The sequence below is a fragment of the Eschrichtius robustus genome, chromosome 21 (assembly GCF_028021215.1).
Source record: "Eschrichtius robustus isolate mEscRob2 chromosome 21, mEscRob2.pri, whole genome shotgun sequence".
NCBI classification, from domain to species: Eukaryota; Metazoa; Chordata; class Mammalia; order Artiodactyla; family Eschrichtiidae; genus Eschrichtius; species Eschrichtius robustus.
In genome coordinates this window covers 31,903,021-31,920,843 of record NC_090844.1, presented here as the reverse complement: position 1 = coordinate 31,920,843, position 17,823 = coordinate 31,903,021, and the positions used below count along the sequence as shown (strand labels likewise).

Sequence of the window (17,823 nt, the reverse complement as noted above, 5' to 3'; positions counted from 1 at the left end):
TTTTCTTTATCAGTGACTCTTTCTACTTTGTTATGTTTGTTCATTTGTTTTGGTTTTTAGATTCCACATATAAGTAAAATCATATGGTATTTGTCTTTCTCTGTCTGAGTTATTTCACTTAGCATAATACCCTCTGGGTCCATCCACGTTGTTGCAACATTCTTATGGCTGAGTAATATTTCATTGTGTGCATGTGTATGTGTGCGTGTGTGTGCATATGAACATAGGGGTGCATATATCTTTTTAAATTAGTGTTTTTGTTTTATTTGTAAAACTACCCAGAAGTTTCACTTCTGGGTCATATAATAGTTCTATTTTTAATTTTTTGAGGGACCTCCATATTGTTTGCCATAGCAGCTGCACCAATTTATATTCTCACCAACAGTGCACAGGAGTTCCTTTTTCTCCACATCCTTGGCAACACTTGTCATTTATTGTCTTTTTGATAATAGCTATTCTAACAGGTGTGAGGTAATATCTCATTGTGGTTTTGATTTGCCCATTTCCCTGATGATTAGTGATGCCTGTTGGCTATCTGTATGTCTTCTTTGGAAAAATGTCTATTCAGATTCTCTTCTCATTTTTAAATCAGGTGGTTTGTTTTTTGGATGTTGAGTTATATGAGTTTTGTGTGTATGTGTGTGTATTTTGGATAATTTACCCCTTATCAGATATTTCATTTGCAAATATCTCTTAGTGTCCTTTCATTTCAACTTGAAGAAGTCTCTTTATCATTTCTTGTAAGGCAGGTCTAGTGGTGATGAAATCCCCTAGCTTTGTTTGTCTGGGAATGTCTTTAACTTTCCATTTCAGAAGGACAGGTTAGTACTCGTGGTTGGCAATTTTCTTCACTCAGTACATTGAATATATCATCTCACTCTCTCTTGGCTTGCAAGGTTTCTTTAGAAAAATCCACTGATAGCCATACTGGGCTGCTGGTGGATTTCCCTAATATGTGATGAGTCATTTTTCTCTTGCTACTTTTAAAATTCTCTCCTTGTCTTTAACTTTTAACATTTTGATTATTGATTATAATGTGTCTCAGAGCAATCTTCTTTGGGTTAATCTTGCTTGGGGTCCTGTGAGCTTCCTGTACCTGAATGTCCATATTCTCCCCAGGTTTCAGAAGTTTTCTGCTATTAATTCTTTTTTTGAAAATTTTTGGCTGCATTTGGTCTTCGTTGCTGTGTGCAGGCTTTCTCTAGTTGCAGCGAGTGGAGGCTACTCTTTGTTACAGTGCGTGGGCTTCTCATTGCGGTGGCTTGCTGTGGAGCACGGGCTCTAGGCACACGGGCTTCAGTAGTTGTGGTGAGTGGGCTCAGTAGTTGTGGCTCGCGGGCTCTAGAGTGCAAGCTCAGTAGTTGTGACACACGGGCTTAGTTGCTTCGCAGCATGTGGGATCTGCCCGGACCAGGGATTGAACCTGCATCCCCTGCTTTGGCAGGTGGATTCTTAATCCCTGCACCACCAGGAAGTCCCTGCTATTAATTCTTTAAATTTTCTTTCTGCCCCTTTCTTCCTTCTCTTTCTGGGACTCCCATGATGCAAATGTTTCCTTGATGGTGTCCCATAATTCACATTGGCTTTCTTCACTCTTTTTTATTCTTTTTTTCTTTTTGTTTCTCTAATGGGCTAATTTCAAGTGATCTGTCTTTGAGTTCACTGATTCTTTCTCCTGGGTGATTAAGTTGGTTGTTGAAGCTCTCTGCTGAATTTTTCATTTCTGTCATTGTATTCTTCTGTAGGGTTTCTTTTTGCTTACTTTTAATGGTTTCTATTTCTTTATTAAACTTCTCATTATGTTCATTCATCATTTTCCTGATTTTGCTGGATTGGCTACCTGTGTTCTCTCACATTTCATTCAGTTCCTTAATGATGATTATTTTGAGTTCTTTGTCAGGCAAACTATAGATCTTCATTCTTTGGGGTCATTTATTAGAACTTTATTAGTTTCTTTTCGTGTTGTCATATTTGCTTGATTCTTCCATGTAGCCTTGCATTGGTGTCTGTGCATTTGAAGGAGCACCAGTCTTTACAGACTGGTTTCAGCTGGTAAGCACCTCCTGTCTGTTCTGTGTGCTGATGGGATTACCTCTGGGATCTCAGTCTGCCTGGTTTGGAGCTGGTTACAAAGCTGTTTCTGGATGTGCAGCAGGGCCTGCAGTTGGTGAACTTTTTATCACGGACTTGGTAGGGCATGGGTGCTGACTGGTCCCTGGGTGGATTGAACTGCCTCCAGTACCTTTCTCAGGAGGTGGCCCCAGGACAGGGGTCTGCCTCAGGGTCCACAGTTGGGTCCTTAAACAGCAGGCCTATTACCAGTTGCATAGACGGGTGGGGCTCCCATCAGGTACCTAAGAGGGCTGCTGTCTGTTCATTAATTGGGTCCCTGGATGGGCAGCACTAGCCCTGGACTGTGACTGAGATTGGCTGGAATGAAATCCCAGAGCCGTTTCAGATTCCACAGCCAAAACTGAAGTCTGTAGGCCTAGTTCTTGAGGCATGGATGTGCATGTCCCCAGCCAGGTCCTTGGACGTGCTGGGCTGCTTCCTGACTGTGGCTTGAGGGACTGGAGCTGAGTGTAGCACCAGTTCAGGATCTCATGAGGCACAGGCATGAGTATCTCCTTTCTAGTGTCTCTTCATATAAGGGCACTAATCCCATTGGACCAGGGCTTCACCATCATGACCTCAACAAACCTTAATTACACATCTTCAGATACCATCACATGTGGATTAGGGCCTCAACATATGAATTTTGAGGGGAACACAATCATTGAGTCTGTAACAGACAGCCACTAGAATGGACTTTAGTTAATTGAAGTTGGATAATATTCATTCCTGCCTCATGCCCACGTAGCTTTTGCTGTTGAGTCGTACATTGCACTTGGTGGGCTAAAGTCTGGTTTACCTCAACATTGGTGCATTTCAGTTGTTTTGGGTTGTTTATTCTTGGTTTGGGCATAAGGAAGAAATATTGGTCAGGGTTCTCCAAAGAAACAGAACCAAAAGGGTGTGTGTGTGTGTGTGTGTGTGTATGTGTTTATATATATAAGGCTTTTTATGAGGAATTAGCTTACACAATTATGGAAGATAAGAAATCCCAAGATCTGCAGTGGGCAAGTTGGAGACCCAGAAGAGCTGATGGTGTAGTTCCAGTTCAAAGGCTAGCGGGTTTGAGTCCCAGAAAGAGTTATGATTCAGTTTGAGTCCAGAGGCAGGAAAAAAACCAATGTCCCACCTAGAGGGCAGGCAGGTAGGAGAAATTCTCGCTTATTTGGAGAAGGGTCAGCCTTTTCATTTTATTCAGGCCATTAACTGGTTGGGTGAGACCAACATACAGACAATCTGCTCTACTCATTTGATCAACTTATGTGTTAAGCATATCCAAAAACATCCCACAGAAACATCTAGAATAATGTTAGATCAAATATCTAGGCACTCTGTGGCCCAGTCAAGTTGATACATGAAATTAACCATCACAGGTCCACACCTTGTCAGCTTGGTGTCCATATGCATCTCCTTAAACCATACATAATCTCCAAGACAATAACAATCTTCAAAACAATCTTGAAGACAATAGCATGATCATAATTCTACCTAACATGGTAGAACTAACTGTGTACAACCATTGTATCCTGCTTACAACCGAAAATGCACTAAATCCTACTTCGAAAAGGAGATAAAATCTTTGGCCATTGTTTACTTTTCTTAATATCCTGTAACTTAAATCCTGTGATGTAAAATTAACAATACTTAAAGTCAATACATTGTGAGTTACCTAAGGGACTAAGAGAGAGAAGAAAAAGATATTTGATACACATATACACCCAAGCATATTCATAACAAAATAAGGAGGAAATACTCATGATAATTACAGTTTTTGTTTCTGTAATACAGTTATAGCTGGCATTTTTAACTACCTTCTTCCCTACTATTTCTGTATTCTCTTTGCCTTCAGCAAGGACCTCAGCTGATTATGGTTCTTTACTTGGCAGGATGCCCTAAACCTTCATTCCTGAAGGCTCTGGGCTAGTAGTAGTCCTGCCAGGATTGGGTTGTTGTAGTTTTCTATTGGTCTTTATCACAGGGTATGATAATACTAAGAAACACCCTAAGGGATCTCCTGTATTCCAGACATACTCTTCCTTATTACCATTGTGGAGTAGCAGTCCAATTTCCCCTTGGGAGTCAGGATCAGTCACCCCAGCCTACAGTAACTCCCTTCTTTGTTCATTCAGAGGCATGAACTTAACTGGAAGTCTTAACTTCCAGTTCAGTGGCGTCACTGTTGTGTCTCCTGATGGAAGCTTTCCTCCCTCTAGAGCTAAGACTTCTAGGCCAACAGAGCATAAGGTCCTGGGAGCAGTAAGCAAACATTTTGCTAGTGGGTCACAAAGAGAAATAGTAAGTGGTGCCACTGCACTTCCACCCCTTCATTCCTGGACCCATGGATCCTGGCGCCCTCTGTCTCATATAGGTGGACACATAAAAGTAATCATCACAGTCAGTTATTACAAGTTATGAAGTTCAGAGTGAAAATATGAATTGGAAAAAAAATCTGTAAAAGATGGTGGATTGTAATATTCATTTATCCTGTTCGTCTTGCCAGTATCTCTCAAAATATAAAGGAATAAATTAGGGAATAGATTCCAGTGTGTGAAGTATATGAGATTTCATCAATAGATAAAAACTTCAACACGTTTTGAAACTGAAAGAGGAGAGAAAGTATTGATAGTTTGACTGAGTAGTGGGACCTACAACTTACAGTGCAGACTGATAGGGTGTGAACAAAGAGCCTGTATCTTAGTCTGGCAGAATCCTAAACAGATTGGTGATTTGGAAACAGTGGTTATAGCTGAGAGAGGTTGGTGGGGGGGAGGCATGGTATTGAAAATGGACTTAAATTTATTCTACCAATGGAGAGGCTAGCTCTTCTGTCTGTCTGCTTCTCCTATCTTGTCAACAAAGCATCAGCAACCAGTTGCCTGTTCCCCTAGGAACAGGTTGGAGATGAGAAGATAAGATTTTTGATATTATTTGGTCATCCTCCTAGGAGATGTCTGTCTCCCTGTCCTAACCCTAGTATACTGTTGTCTCCCTGTCCTAACCCTAGTATACTGTTGTCTCCCTGTCCTAACCCTAGTATACTGTTCTCCTTCATGCATATATAACTGAACTACAGATGCATTGTTACATGAACTTGGACAATTCTGTGAGGAAGCTGAACAAAAAGACTGAAACAGAAAAATGAGAGAGAAGATAAAAGCCTGCAAGGATCAACTAAAGATTTTGAAATCCAACTAATTTAAATCTCTAATTTAGAGAAAGAGAACAGAGAAGCGAACTTGTGTCGGAGTACTTGTGAAAAATAGCTTCCAGAGACAAACTCCCGGCCCCCCCAAAACAAACAAAGGTCACATATAAAAGGATAAGATTGAGAATTGAAATCTGGAAACCAAGGGAGCAACACATTCATGTTTCCGAAAGATTCTCAACCTAGAATTCTATACACAGCCAAAGTAGCAATCAAGTGAGAGGGCACAATAAAAACATTTTAGACAACGTATCTTTTCAAATTTTCTTTTCAGAAAATTTATCTTTATTTATCCTGTCTTAGGAAATCATCTAACACAATGTTCTAACAAATGAGGAAGTAAACCAAAAAGAGAATTATAGTCTAGGACACAGAAGAACGTCAAAGAGAAATTCTAAAATAGCAGCTATGCATCAGGCCAGGAGAGTAATCAATTTAGATTGGAGCAAGTGGACCCTGCGGGAGGTTTCTAGAGAAAGAGGGAACTTGAAAGAGGAAAGGACGTGAGAACTTTTTTTTTTTCTTTTTCTTTTTTTTGGTGAAGAGATTGAATACTGATATGACAAAGGCCAATTGTATAAGAAGAAAGACAAGTATTAGCTGTAGTAAAAACAAAAGCTATATAAGAAGGAAAATACACTCTTAGTAACTCGCTTTGAAATCGACAGTGTTTTGTCCTAATTGTTGGCAAGGGATATTTATTCCCTTCTTCATTGTTTCCTTGCGGAGGAACTTCCATTAGAATAACACTCCCAGGCTTTTAAGTGACATCAGCAACATGGCTGAATAAGAGGTCCCTCATTTTTGTCCCCCCGCCCCAGCAATAACAATTTGGCATCCATCCACGGACAGAAGTGCCTTTGGGGGAACTGTGGGATCCAGTACCAAATGTTAGGGAACCTGGAAGGAGTCTTGCCCCCCATGTATCAGGGTAATAGGCAGACGGACCTCAGTTCTTGACGTGGACCCTGCCATGGCCTGTGCCTGGCTTCAGCCCTTCTGGGCTACAGTCTGGAAGCCTCTGGAAGATACTGTCTTAGTCACCCACGATGAGAGAGCCTTTGTGGTAATCCCAGTTTCCAGAGAAGAAGTTCCAGCACAATGTTGGAGCAAAAAAATATGAGATTGGATGTATTGGAGAGGGTAAGGGGAATGGTTTGATTTTACCCTCAGCACCCCTCACCCAAGATGGCACAGCTTAGGGCTCTGAGAGATATTTTCAGCTTGTGATCTCTCCTGTGAGGGGGAAATGAGAGCAGGTGAGTGAGCACCTGGCTTCCCCAGCTGTACGGGGACCGTTCTGTTCCCTCCTGTTCAGAATACTGGCTTGTGAGCTGCATGACTGGGAGGTGAGAAGAGGCTGGGAGAGTGGCACATAGGACTCTCCGAGGATATTAAAGGAATGCAGATCCTACTGTGAGGTGGACACCATCAAGAAGCCCACCCATGAGCGGCTGGGGATGCTTTGCCTGCAGATCCCCCCAAGTGGCCAACAGGAGCCTCCAGCTCGCTGCATGCCTTACCCAGACACCCTTCACCCTGTGGCCAGCACCCTACGTGCCCTCCCAACAGTGGTGCAAGAGTGCGCTTTTGCAGACAGCTAGTGAGCACGTGCAGAGAGAGCCAGCTAGAATCTGCTGGCCAGAGAGGGAACGCAGATTTGAGCTTCAGCTTTGGAGAGGGTTGTCAGCACTTGTTGGCTTGGTGTGTTGCAGGACTGAGAGAAGAGAATAGGCTTAAGAATTCTTCCCTAAGAGGGAGCAAGAAGTATGGAGCGGGCATATCCTAGAGAATCTGAGAAAGCCTCAGAATCCCTAGCAGGACTGAAAGAAGGTATTTCTCTCATAAAGGTAGTTAGTAAAGACTGGAGGAGTTGATTGCTACTTCAGATGTGAAGATAGTAATGCAGAGCTTCCAGGAACATGAAAAGTCAAGGAAACATGACACCACCAAAGTATCACAATAATCTTCCAGTAACTGATCCCAAAGACATGATGATCTGTAATGTACCAATAAAGAATTCAAATAGCTGTTTGAAGGATGCTCAATGAACACAGAAAACACAATTTAATGAGATCAGGAAAACAATACACGAACAAAATGTTAAGTTTAACAAAGAGATAGAAATCATAAGAAAAGAACCAAACAAATTCTGGAGCTGAAGAATATAATGGACGAAATGAAAAAAAATATAATAGAGAGCATCAATCTTAGAATGGATGAAGCAGAAGAAAGAATCTGTGAGCTGGAAGATAGGAACTTTGAAATGATCCATTCAGAGGAAAAGAATAACAAAAGAATGAAAAAGCGTGAAGGAAGCTGATGTGATCTATGGCATAACATCAAAAGAAGCAATTTGTGAATTATTGAGTTCCAGAGGAAACTAGGGAGAAGGGGGCAGAAAGCTCATTTAACGAAATGATGGCTGAGAACTTCCCAGAGCTGAGGAGAGAATTGGATATCCAGGTTCACGAAGCAAATGGGTCATCAAACAAGCTCAACTGAGAGATCTTCTTCAAGACACATTATAATAAATCTGTCAAAAATTAAAGAAAAAGAATTAAAATGAAAGAAAAAGAATTAAAGAAAACGCAACAAGAAAACAGAAACTTGCAACTTACAAAGGAAACTGCACAAGGCTATCAATGGATTTCTCAGCAGAAATCTTACAGGCCATATTCATATTCATATTCATTTATTCTGCTAAGTCCATATTCATATCTTTCTGTTTTTCTGTTGGGTTATCTTTGTTATTGTTTTTACAGGCTCCTCATATATAAAGAATATTAACTGATAGTCAGTTATGTCTGTTGTAAATATTTTTTTACAGTTTGTCATTTTTTTGCCATAAAAAATTAAAATATCATGGAATCATTTCAATTTTGTCTCTTAAAAAGAATGTCTGTATATTTCCATGAATTAGTTTCATAATTAGTCATGATATTGGAAGACAGGTTTTGTCTTGTCAACAAAGTATCCTTTTATTCTTATTTTGGAAAGAATTTTAAAAATTAACATGAGTGCCAAATTTTATCAAATGCTTTTTTGATATTTATTTTAATAATGACAATTTATGTAAGGTATTATAGTAATAGATTTCCTATCATTGATCCTTTCTTGTAGTAGTGGGATCATCTCTGACTTGAAAAAATCCATTTGTGAATGTTTTACTTTGGATTTTCACATCTATATATGTATGGAAGGATAGATTATAGTTTTATCTTTGTTTTTGGCCTTTGTGTCATCTTTGATCATTAGTTCTATCCAAATTAGTTAATTTCACTTATTTTTCTAAGTTTTCAAATATGTGATATGGGAATTAACTATTTCTTAAAAGTTTGAAAGAATTCACCAATGAAATAATCTACACCCAGGTCTGTTTTTTTTCTGGCTAGTTTATTAATGTGTTCAAGTTTTCTTTACTCATTACTTCTTTTTTTTTTCAGATCTGTAGAAATTTCCAGTGTGTAAATGCTTCTGTTCTGAATTATGACTGTGATATTCAGAAAAAGTGTCATGGACATGGGGTAGGTAATAGCCTCTTTTGGTTTGTTCATGAAAGTAATGCTGAATAATGAGAATTCTTAGGGAGTATTCTCTGTAAGACTTCTTAGATTTTTAGATATTGGGGAATTTAGATACCTGATAAATTGTTCATTCTTAAAAAGAGTGTCTATGGATTTGCATGAATTTAGTCTTTTCTCTTGGTTTCTATTCTTGAGTTCATCATGTAGAGCAACATTCACAATTAACAAAAGTGGTATTTTGTTTTGAAGGTATGTAACAGCAATAAGAATTGTCACTGTGACAGCGGCTGGGCTCCCCCCTATTGTGAGGCTACAGGGTACGGAGGAAGTGTGGATAGTGGACCTGCATACAATGGCAAGTAATGTGGAGGGAAGTTAGTGTGGTCTTTCAGTGGCCCGTGTCAAAAGTGGGGCATCCTTGTACCTTGCCCTCGCTTCCACATCTGTTAATCCATTTGTGTCTTTATATTTAAAGTTGGTTTCTTGTAGGCGGCCTATAGCTGGGTCTTGGTTTTATTTTTAATCCACTCTGCCCATCTCTGCCTTTTGATTGAGTTGTTCTGGCCAATTATATTTAATTTGATTATTGATATGTTTGGGTTTAAATCTACCATATTGATATTTTTCTATCACAGTCTCCCTTTGTGTGATATTGTGCCATTTCAGGATCCTTCCATTTCTCTCCTCTCAGCTTTTGTGCTGTTGTCATCATACCACATATGTTATAAACCTATAATACATTGTGATTATTTTTGCTTTAAACAGTTGATTATTTTAAAAAGAAATTAAGATAATAGAAAAGGTCTTTACCCACATAGTTACCATTTCTGGTGCTCTTCATTTTTTTGTGTAAAGTCAGATTTCCATCTGGCATCATTCAATTTCTGCTTGAAGGTCTTCTTTTCACATTTCTGCTGGTGACAAATACTTTCAGCTTTGTATATCTGAAAAAAGTCCCTATTTTGCCTTCCTTCTGGAATGATGACTGGGTAAAGAATTCTAAGGTAACAGTTTTTTCCCCCCTTTTACTTCTTCACAGATGTTCCTACGTTGTCTTCTGACTTGCACTGTTTTTCCTGAGAAATCTGCCATCATCTTTTATTTTTTCATTTTCTGTTTATAGTGTGTCTCTTTTTTACCCTCTGGTTGCTTGTAAGATTATCTCTTTATCTCTCATTTTTAGTATTTGATTATAATGTGCCTTGGTGTGCTTGGAATTTCTTAAACTTTTTGGATTTGTGCTTTTATAGTTTTCTTCAAATTTGGGAAAAATTTTGGTTATTATTTCTTCAAATATTTTTTTCTTCCTTTTTCCTTCTTTTTCCTCTCCCTCAGGGACTCCAATTACATGTATATTTGGCTACTTGGAGTTCTTTCACATCTCAGTGATTTGCCTTGATTTTTAAAAATTCTTTATTCTTTGTGTTTAACTTTGAATAGTTTCTATTGTTATTCTTCAAGTTCAGTCTTCTTCTGTGATGTCTGATCTGCGGTTAATTCCATCCAGTGTATTCTTTATCTTAGACATTGAAGTTTTTATCTCTGTAAGTTCTATTTCTCCCTCCCTTTTCCTTTCTTTTTCTTTCTTTCTCTCTCTCTCTTTCTTTCTTTCCCTCTCTCTTTTTCTTTGCCTGCTTTCCTTCCTTCCTTCCTCCCTCCCTCCATCCCTCCTTCCCTCCCTCCCTCCCTCCCTTCCTCCTTCCCTTCTTCCCTCCCTCCCTCCCTCCCTTCTTCCCTCCCTCCCTCCCTCCCTTCTTCCCTCCCTCCCTCCCTCCTACTATTTCTCCATTCCTCCCTCCCTCCCTTCCTTCCTCCCTTCCTCCCTCCCTCCCTTCCTTCCTTCTTTCCTTCCTCATGTCTCTACACAGCATGTTCAATCTTTACTTATCTTCTTGAACATGTAGAATACATTTATAATAACTTCTAATGTCCTTGTCTACTAATTCGATCATCTGTATCATTTCTTAATTTTGATTGATTGATTTTCTCCTCATTTTGGGTCATATTTTTCTGCTTCTTTGCATGCCTTCTAATTTTTTTACTAAATGCCAGAAATTGTGAATTTTGCCTGTTGTATATTAGGTATTTTTGGATTTCTATTGCTGAACTTTGGGCTTAAGCTTAAGTGGGCTTAAGTTACATGGTTGTAGTACAGTTCTTTTGAATCTTTTTTTTAAGCTCTGTTGGGGGGACCTGAGCAGCATTTAGCCTAGGGCTGACTTTGCCCCATTACTGAGGCAAACCCCTTCTGTTTATTCTACTCAATGCCATTAACTATGGAGTTTTCCACTGGAAATGGCAGGAACAGGCATTCTTTCCAGTCCTGTGTGAGTTCTCGCGTTTGTTCCCACTAATCCTTTCGGGTGATTCTTTCTCTGGCTTCAGATGGTTTCCTTACATGCATACACTGATCAGTACTCAGCTGAGTATTTGAGGGGAACCCTTTGCAGATCTTTCAAGTTCTGTCTGTGCAGCTGCCTCCCTTCTGGTACTTTGCCTGTGAACTCTAGTTGTCTTGGCTTCTTCCTCAGACAACTAGCGTGCATTCCTCAACTCGAGGAGACCCCTGGGTTTTGCTTGGATTCCCACACCCCTCATCACAGTCTGTTAACTTTCTCTAGGCAGCAAACTGGGATTGTTGTAAAGCTCACCTTATTTGCTTTCTGTCTCTCAGGGGTCATTGTTCTTTATTGCCTTATGTCCAATGCCATGAAAACCATTGCTTCATGTATTTTGCCTGGTTTTCTGGTTGTTATAGCTGACAGGATAAATCTGGTCCCTGTTACTCCATCTTGTCTAGAAGCAGAAGTCAGAACTGTGGATATTAATGGCTGTGTATCATTCCATTGATGGATGTGCCATAACTTGACTTAGCTGTTGTCTAATTATTTGACATTTAGGTTGTTTCTAAGTTTTTGATACACACTGATAACATTGTAGTGTACATCTTAATACTCATGCATTTTTCCCAATTGAAGTATAAATTGCCAGTTATGGTATTATTCGATTGAAGGGTATAATACTTTTTATGATTCTTTTTTTTAAATTAATTTATTTTATTTTATTTTTTAATTTTTTAAAATTTTTGGCTGCATTGGGTCTTCATTGCTGCCTGCGGGCTTTCTCTAGCTGTGGTGAGTGGGGGCTACTCTTCGTTGCGGTGCGCGGGCTTCTCATTGCGGTGGCTTCTCTCATTGTGGAGCACAGGCTCAAGGTGCATGGGCTTCAGTAGTTGTGGCACACGGGCTCAGTAGCTGTGGCTCACAGGCTCTAGAGTGCAGGCTCAGTAGTTGTGGTGCATGGGCTTAGTTGCTCTGTGGCATGTGGGATCTTCCTGGACCAGGGCTCAAACCTGTGTTCCCTGCATTGGCAGGTGGATTCTTAACCACTGCGCCATGAGGGAAGCCCCTTTTTATGATTCTTGATAAAAATTCCAAATGAACTTGTGTAATGCCACTGACAGTATGAAGGTACCAATTTTAACATAACCTGGCCAGTGTTGGATGCTTTAATTTAAATTTTGTCTACTTATTAGTAAGTATAAACTGATATATCAAGCTTGCTTTAATTTTTCATTTTTAATTGGGTTGAGCGTTTCATGTAGTTTCATATAACTTTTGAAACAGAAAGTTTTGGTACTTTTACAAATTTAAAACTATGAGGATAATTTCACAGTTTACCACTCGTGTTCATATTTACTATATTCTTTCACTAAAGAACATGACACAGACAAAATTAATGTTAATGAATGAATTTTTAAAGTTATAGTAAGACTTTAAATCCATAAGCCATAAAAAGTAAGATTGATAAATTCAGCTACCTCAGAACAGTAAACTTATGCATGGAGAAAAGCATTGTACCATAAGACAAATGACAAAATGGGGAAAATATTTCCAACTCACATACAGATAAAACTATTCTCCCTAATATGTAAAGGCTTTTAGAAACTGAGAAGAAAAAAAACCAATAGACCAACAGAAAAACAGTCAAAGGACTGAGAAGGAAAAGAAATACAATGTTTCCTTAAACATGAAAAGTTGCTCAAATCATAGTATAAAAAGAGAAGTGCAAATTAAAATCATAAAAGATAGAGTTTTTCACCTTCCAGGTTAGCAAACATGCAGAAGTTTGACTGTATAGGTGAGGCTATGAGAAATTCTTATATATTGCTGGCTGGCCTTCTAACTTTTAAAAAAAATTTATTTTATTGAAGTATAGTTGATTTACAATGTTGTGTTAATTTCTGCTGTACAGCAAAGTGATTCTGTTATATGTGTATATACATTCTTTTCCATGTTCTTTTCCATTATGGTTGATCACAGGATATTGACTATAGTTCCCTGTGCTATATAGTAGGACCTTGTTGTTTATCCGTTCTATATATAATAGTTTGCATCTGCTAATCCCAAACTCCCAATCCATCCCTCTCCCTCCCCCCATTCCTCCTGGCAACTACAAGTCTGTTCTCTATGTCTGTGAGTCTGTTTCTGTTTCATAGATAAGTTCATTTGTGTCATATTTTAGATTCTGCATACAAGTGATACCATATGGTATTTGTCTTTCTCTGTCTGACTTACTTCACTTAGTAGGGTAATCTCTAGGTCCATCCATGTTGCTGTAAATGGCATTATTTCATTCTTTTTTATGGCTGAGTAGTATTCTATTATATATATATATGTACCACATCTTCTTTATCCATTCATCTGTCGATGGACATTTAGGTTGTTTCCATGTCTTGGCTATTGCTGTTATGAATATAGGGGTGCATGTACCTTTTTGAATTATAGTCTGAATATATGGCATGCTAACTGGTAACCACCACTGTGGTAGAAAGGTTGATAGTGCCTTAAAAAAAATGATGAATGCATTCACCTTCCGATACAGGAATTCTACTTGTGGGAAATTATTCTACAGATATACCTGCACCGAAATGATATGACATATGTACAAGGCTATTCATTATAACATTTTTTTTTGTAACAGCAAAGATTGGAAAAATAAAAATATTAGTAGGGTACTTACTGACTGAATAAACTACAGGACATCCTTGTAATGGAGTTCCGTATAGCTGTATAGAAAATGAAGTGGTGCTCTATATATAGTTTGGGAAGATATGTAGTATAGCTAAGTGATAAAAGTAATGTGTGGAATAGCATTTATGCCATGCTATCTTTTGTGTAAGAAAGGGTTAACAATAAAACATATTTTGTTCTTGCTTATATTTACATGAAGAAATACTGTAAGATTATATAAGAAATTAACAAAAGTGGTTATCTTCAGGGAGGCAAAAATGAAGTGGGTAAGCATGAGGAGTGAACAAGACTTCTCAATGTATTTCAGTTTATATCAGTGTGACTTTTGAACAATGTGAAAATTAATGTAAAATGTATCATCACCTAATATGTTCTAGTTAATATGAGTTAACTTATAATTTAATGATTATTAATGTAAAATCCTTCTCTGTAGAAAAGAATACTGCCTTGAGGGACGGACTTCTGGTGTTCTTCTTCGTCATTGTTCCTCTTACTGTATTGGCTGCTTTTGTCTTCATTAAGAGAGACCAGCTACAGAAAAGCTACTGCAGAAGGAAGAGATCACAAACATATGAGTACTTAGATTATTTTTCTTTTAAATTCATATTAAAAAATTTAAAGTATAATAATTATTAATGATGATAGTCATATCATAGAGGCTGGTTTAAAAATAGGGTTCTAAAAAAAAAAAAAAATAGGGTTCTAAGTTATCTCTCCATTCTTTTGACATGATTAGCAGGAGTTAAAGGGCAGTGGTGACTTAGCCACCTCTTATAATGGTGAGGGGAAAGGATTATGGTGACCAGCCTGTATGCTACTGAAAATGGCTGCTAGGCTTCATTTTACTTGACTTTGATTTCTGATAGTGGAGTAATTGGACTACAACTTCTGATTTGGGCTTCATTAAAAAATTTTCTTCCATGTCTATTTCAAGTATCAGTTCTCATAGGAGAAGTGTTCTTCAGGTCTGTTTTGAAAACAGATTTTGTGAATCATCAGCTTTTAAGAAATAAGCTTTGATGGAAGAAAGGGTTGTCATAATTCAGACAGCTGATATTTCTAGTCTATGTGTTGGACACTTATACAACTGTCTCTCAACGATCACTTCTAATATGTTGGCATTGGAATGTAGCATATATTAGCATGGGCCTTGTAGTCAGATCTAAGTTCAAGTTCCAGTTTGTCATTTGCTAGAATTATGAACTGGAATAATAAAAAAAGTCTCTGAGCCTTGGTTTACTTCCTTTAAAATGGGAATAAGGATATTACCTATCTCTTCGGGTTGATGTGAGGATTAAATGAGGAAATACTAACAAATAAAACCCATAGCACAATGTAATTACTTAATACTAATCTTTATTATGATAATGATTCCAAAATGTTCAAATCTCGCCTCGATTGCTCACCTTTACTTCATTGCCCTATTTCTCACTTACCTCACTTACTGCATAATGTTTTCCTAGAGTATCCTGATGTTAGCTTTATTTTTCTTAACGTATTCTAAAACAGATTTATATTTCTTTTTTTTAAAAAATATAATTTGTTGAGGTGTAGCGCCCTCGCCCACCCTTTTCTTTGGCCACACTGCACTTGGCCAAGCACTTGGCTTAGCGGGATCTTAGTTCCCTGAACAGGGGTTGAACCCAGGCCACAGCAGTAGAAGTGCCAAGTCCTAACCACTGGACTGCCAGGGACTTCCCCAGATTTATGTTTCTATCCTTTTTCTTAACTTCAGACTGACCAATCCCTATAGATAATTCCCCAGTCTGCATCTCTGAAATTTTAGTTCCATAGCAATAGCTATCTCCTATACACTTCTACCTAGCTGACTTACTATCATTTTGGCATGTCTAAATCTTAGCTTTCCAGCCAGCTTGTTTGCTCCTCTTGGACTTCCTAATATTCAGAGTGACTACTTCAAACCTAAGAATATGCTTTTACTCCTCTCTCATTTCAGGAAGACTTGAGGAGAGAAGTTGGAGAACACTGGCCCAATTGACCAAATTACATAATTTCTTAGAATTTCAGTTTATTTAATTGTAAAATGAGGTTAATAAAACTTTCTAGTACTCTAAGGATTAAAACAGGGTGAAAGCTATTAAGAATGCCATAAAAATTTTAGTTGTCTTCATGATCATCATCACCACCACCAACAACATTGTTCTGTACTTGGGAAAATGCAAGGTCTATGTAATATATCATGTAGAAATGTTTTAATCTTAATTTAGCTCAAAAGTAATTGTATCTTTCAGGTCAGATGGCAAAAATCAAGCAAAAGTTTCTAGACAGCCAGTGAGTGTTCCTGGACATGCTTCTTCAGTGGCTCCTCCCAGAGAAGTTGTAAGTTTAAATGAAAAATTCTTTTTCTTTACTATATTATGATATCAAATTTTTAAAGATTAAAAAAATTGTTACATCATATAGGAATAAACATAGATAATTTCCAAAGAATTTAGGAGCTCTGAGTCCGAACCACTGGACTAACAGAGAACCTCAGACCCCAGGGAATATTCATTGGAGTGAGGTCTCACAGAGTTCCTCATCTCAGCACTAAGACCCAGCTCTACCCAATAGCCTACAGACTCCAGTGTGGGGAGCCTCAGGCCAAACAACCAATAAAACACGAACACAATCCCACTCATAAAAAAAAAAAACAGACAGCAAAAAATACGTCATAGATGAAGGAGCAAGGTAAAAACCTACAAGACCAAATAAATAAGAGGAAATAGGTAATCTACCTGAAAAAGAATTCAGATTAATGATAGTAAAGATGATCCAGAATCTCAGAAATAGGATGGAAGCATGGATTGAGAAAATACAAGAAATGTTTAACAAGGACCTAGAAGAAGTACAGAACAAACATAGATGAACAGCACAATATCTGAAATGAAAAATACACTAGAAGGAATCAGTAACAGAATAACTGAGGCAGAAGAACGAATAAGTGAGCTGGAAGACAAAATGGTGGAAATACTGCCCTGGAGCAGATATAAAAAGAATGAAAAGAATTGAAGACAATCTCAGAGACCTCTGGGACAACACTAAATGCACCAACATTCGAATTATAGGGGCCCCAGAAGAAGAGAAAAAGAAAGGGTCTGAGAAAATATTTGAAGAGATTATAGTGGAAAACTTCCCTGACATGGGAAAGGAAATAGTCACCCAAGTCCAGGAAGCACAGAGAGTCCCATACAGGATAAACCCTAGGAAAAATACACCAAGACACATATTAATCAAACTAACAAAAATTAAATTCAAAGAAAAGACATTAAAAGCAGCAGGGAAAAACAAAAAATAACATACAAAGGAATCCCCATAAGGTTATCAGCTGATTTTTCAGTGGAAACTCTGCAGGCCAGAAAGGAGTGGCAGGATATACTTAAAGCGATGAAAGAGAAAAAGCTACAACCAAGACTACTCTACCCAGCAAGGATCTCATTCAGATTCAGTGGAGAAGTCAAAAGCTTTTCAGACAAGCAAAAGCTAAGAGAATTCAGCACCATGAAACCAACTTTACAACAAATGCTAAAGAAACTTCTCTAAGCGGGAAACACAAGAGAAGAAAAAGACCCATGGGAAAAAAACCCCCAAAACAATTAAGAAAATGGCAATAGGGACATACATATCAATAATAACCTTGAATGTAAATGGATTAAATGCCCCAACCAAAAGACACAGACTGGCTGAATGGATACAAAAACAAGACCCGTATATATGCTGTCTACAAGAAACCCACTTCAGACCTAGGGACACATACAGACTGAAAGTGAGGGGATGGAAAAGATATTCCATGCAAATGGAAATCAAAAGAAAGCTGGAGTACCAATACTCATATCAGATAAAATAGACTTTAAAATAAAGACTGTTACAAGAGATAAGGAGGGGCACTACATAATGATCAAGGGATCAATCCAAGAATAAGACACAACAATTATAAATGTTTATG

The 17,823-nt window shown here is 38.2% G+C and overlaps 1 protein-coding gene across 1 annotated transcript in view; it reads left to right on the top strand.

The window, feature by feature from the left end:
• Positions 1–17,823, top strand: part of ADAM9 (ADAM metallopeptidase domain 9) — a 104,984-nt gene that overhangs the window by 79,366 nt on the left and 7,795 nt on the right. Inside the window, exons 17-20 of the mRNA XM_068532078.1 lie at positions 8,764–8,844; positions 9,094–9,199; positions 14,311–14,452; positions 16,130–16,217. Of these exons, the coding sequence (XP_068388179.1) occupies positions 8,764–8,844; positions 9,094–9,199; positions 14,311–14,452; positions 16,130–16,217 (417 nt within the window). The remainder of the gene's footprint in view (positions 1–8,763; positions 8,845–9,093; positions 9,200–14,310; positions 14,453–16,129; positions 16,218–17,823) is intronic.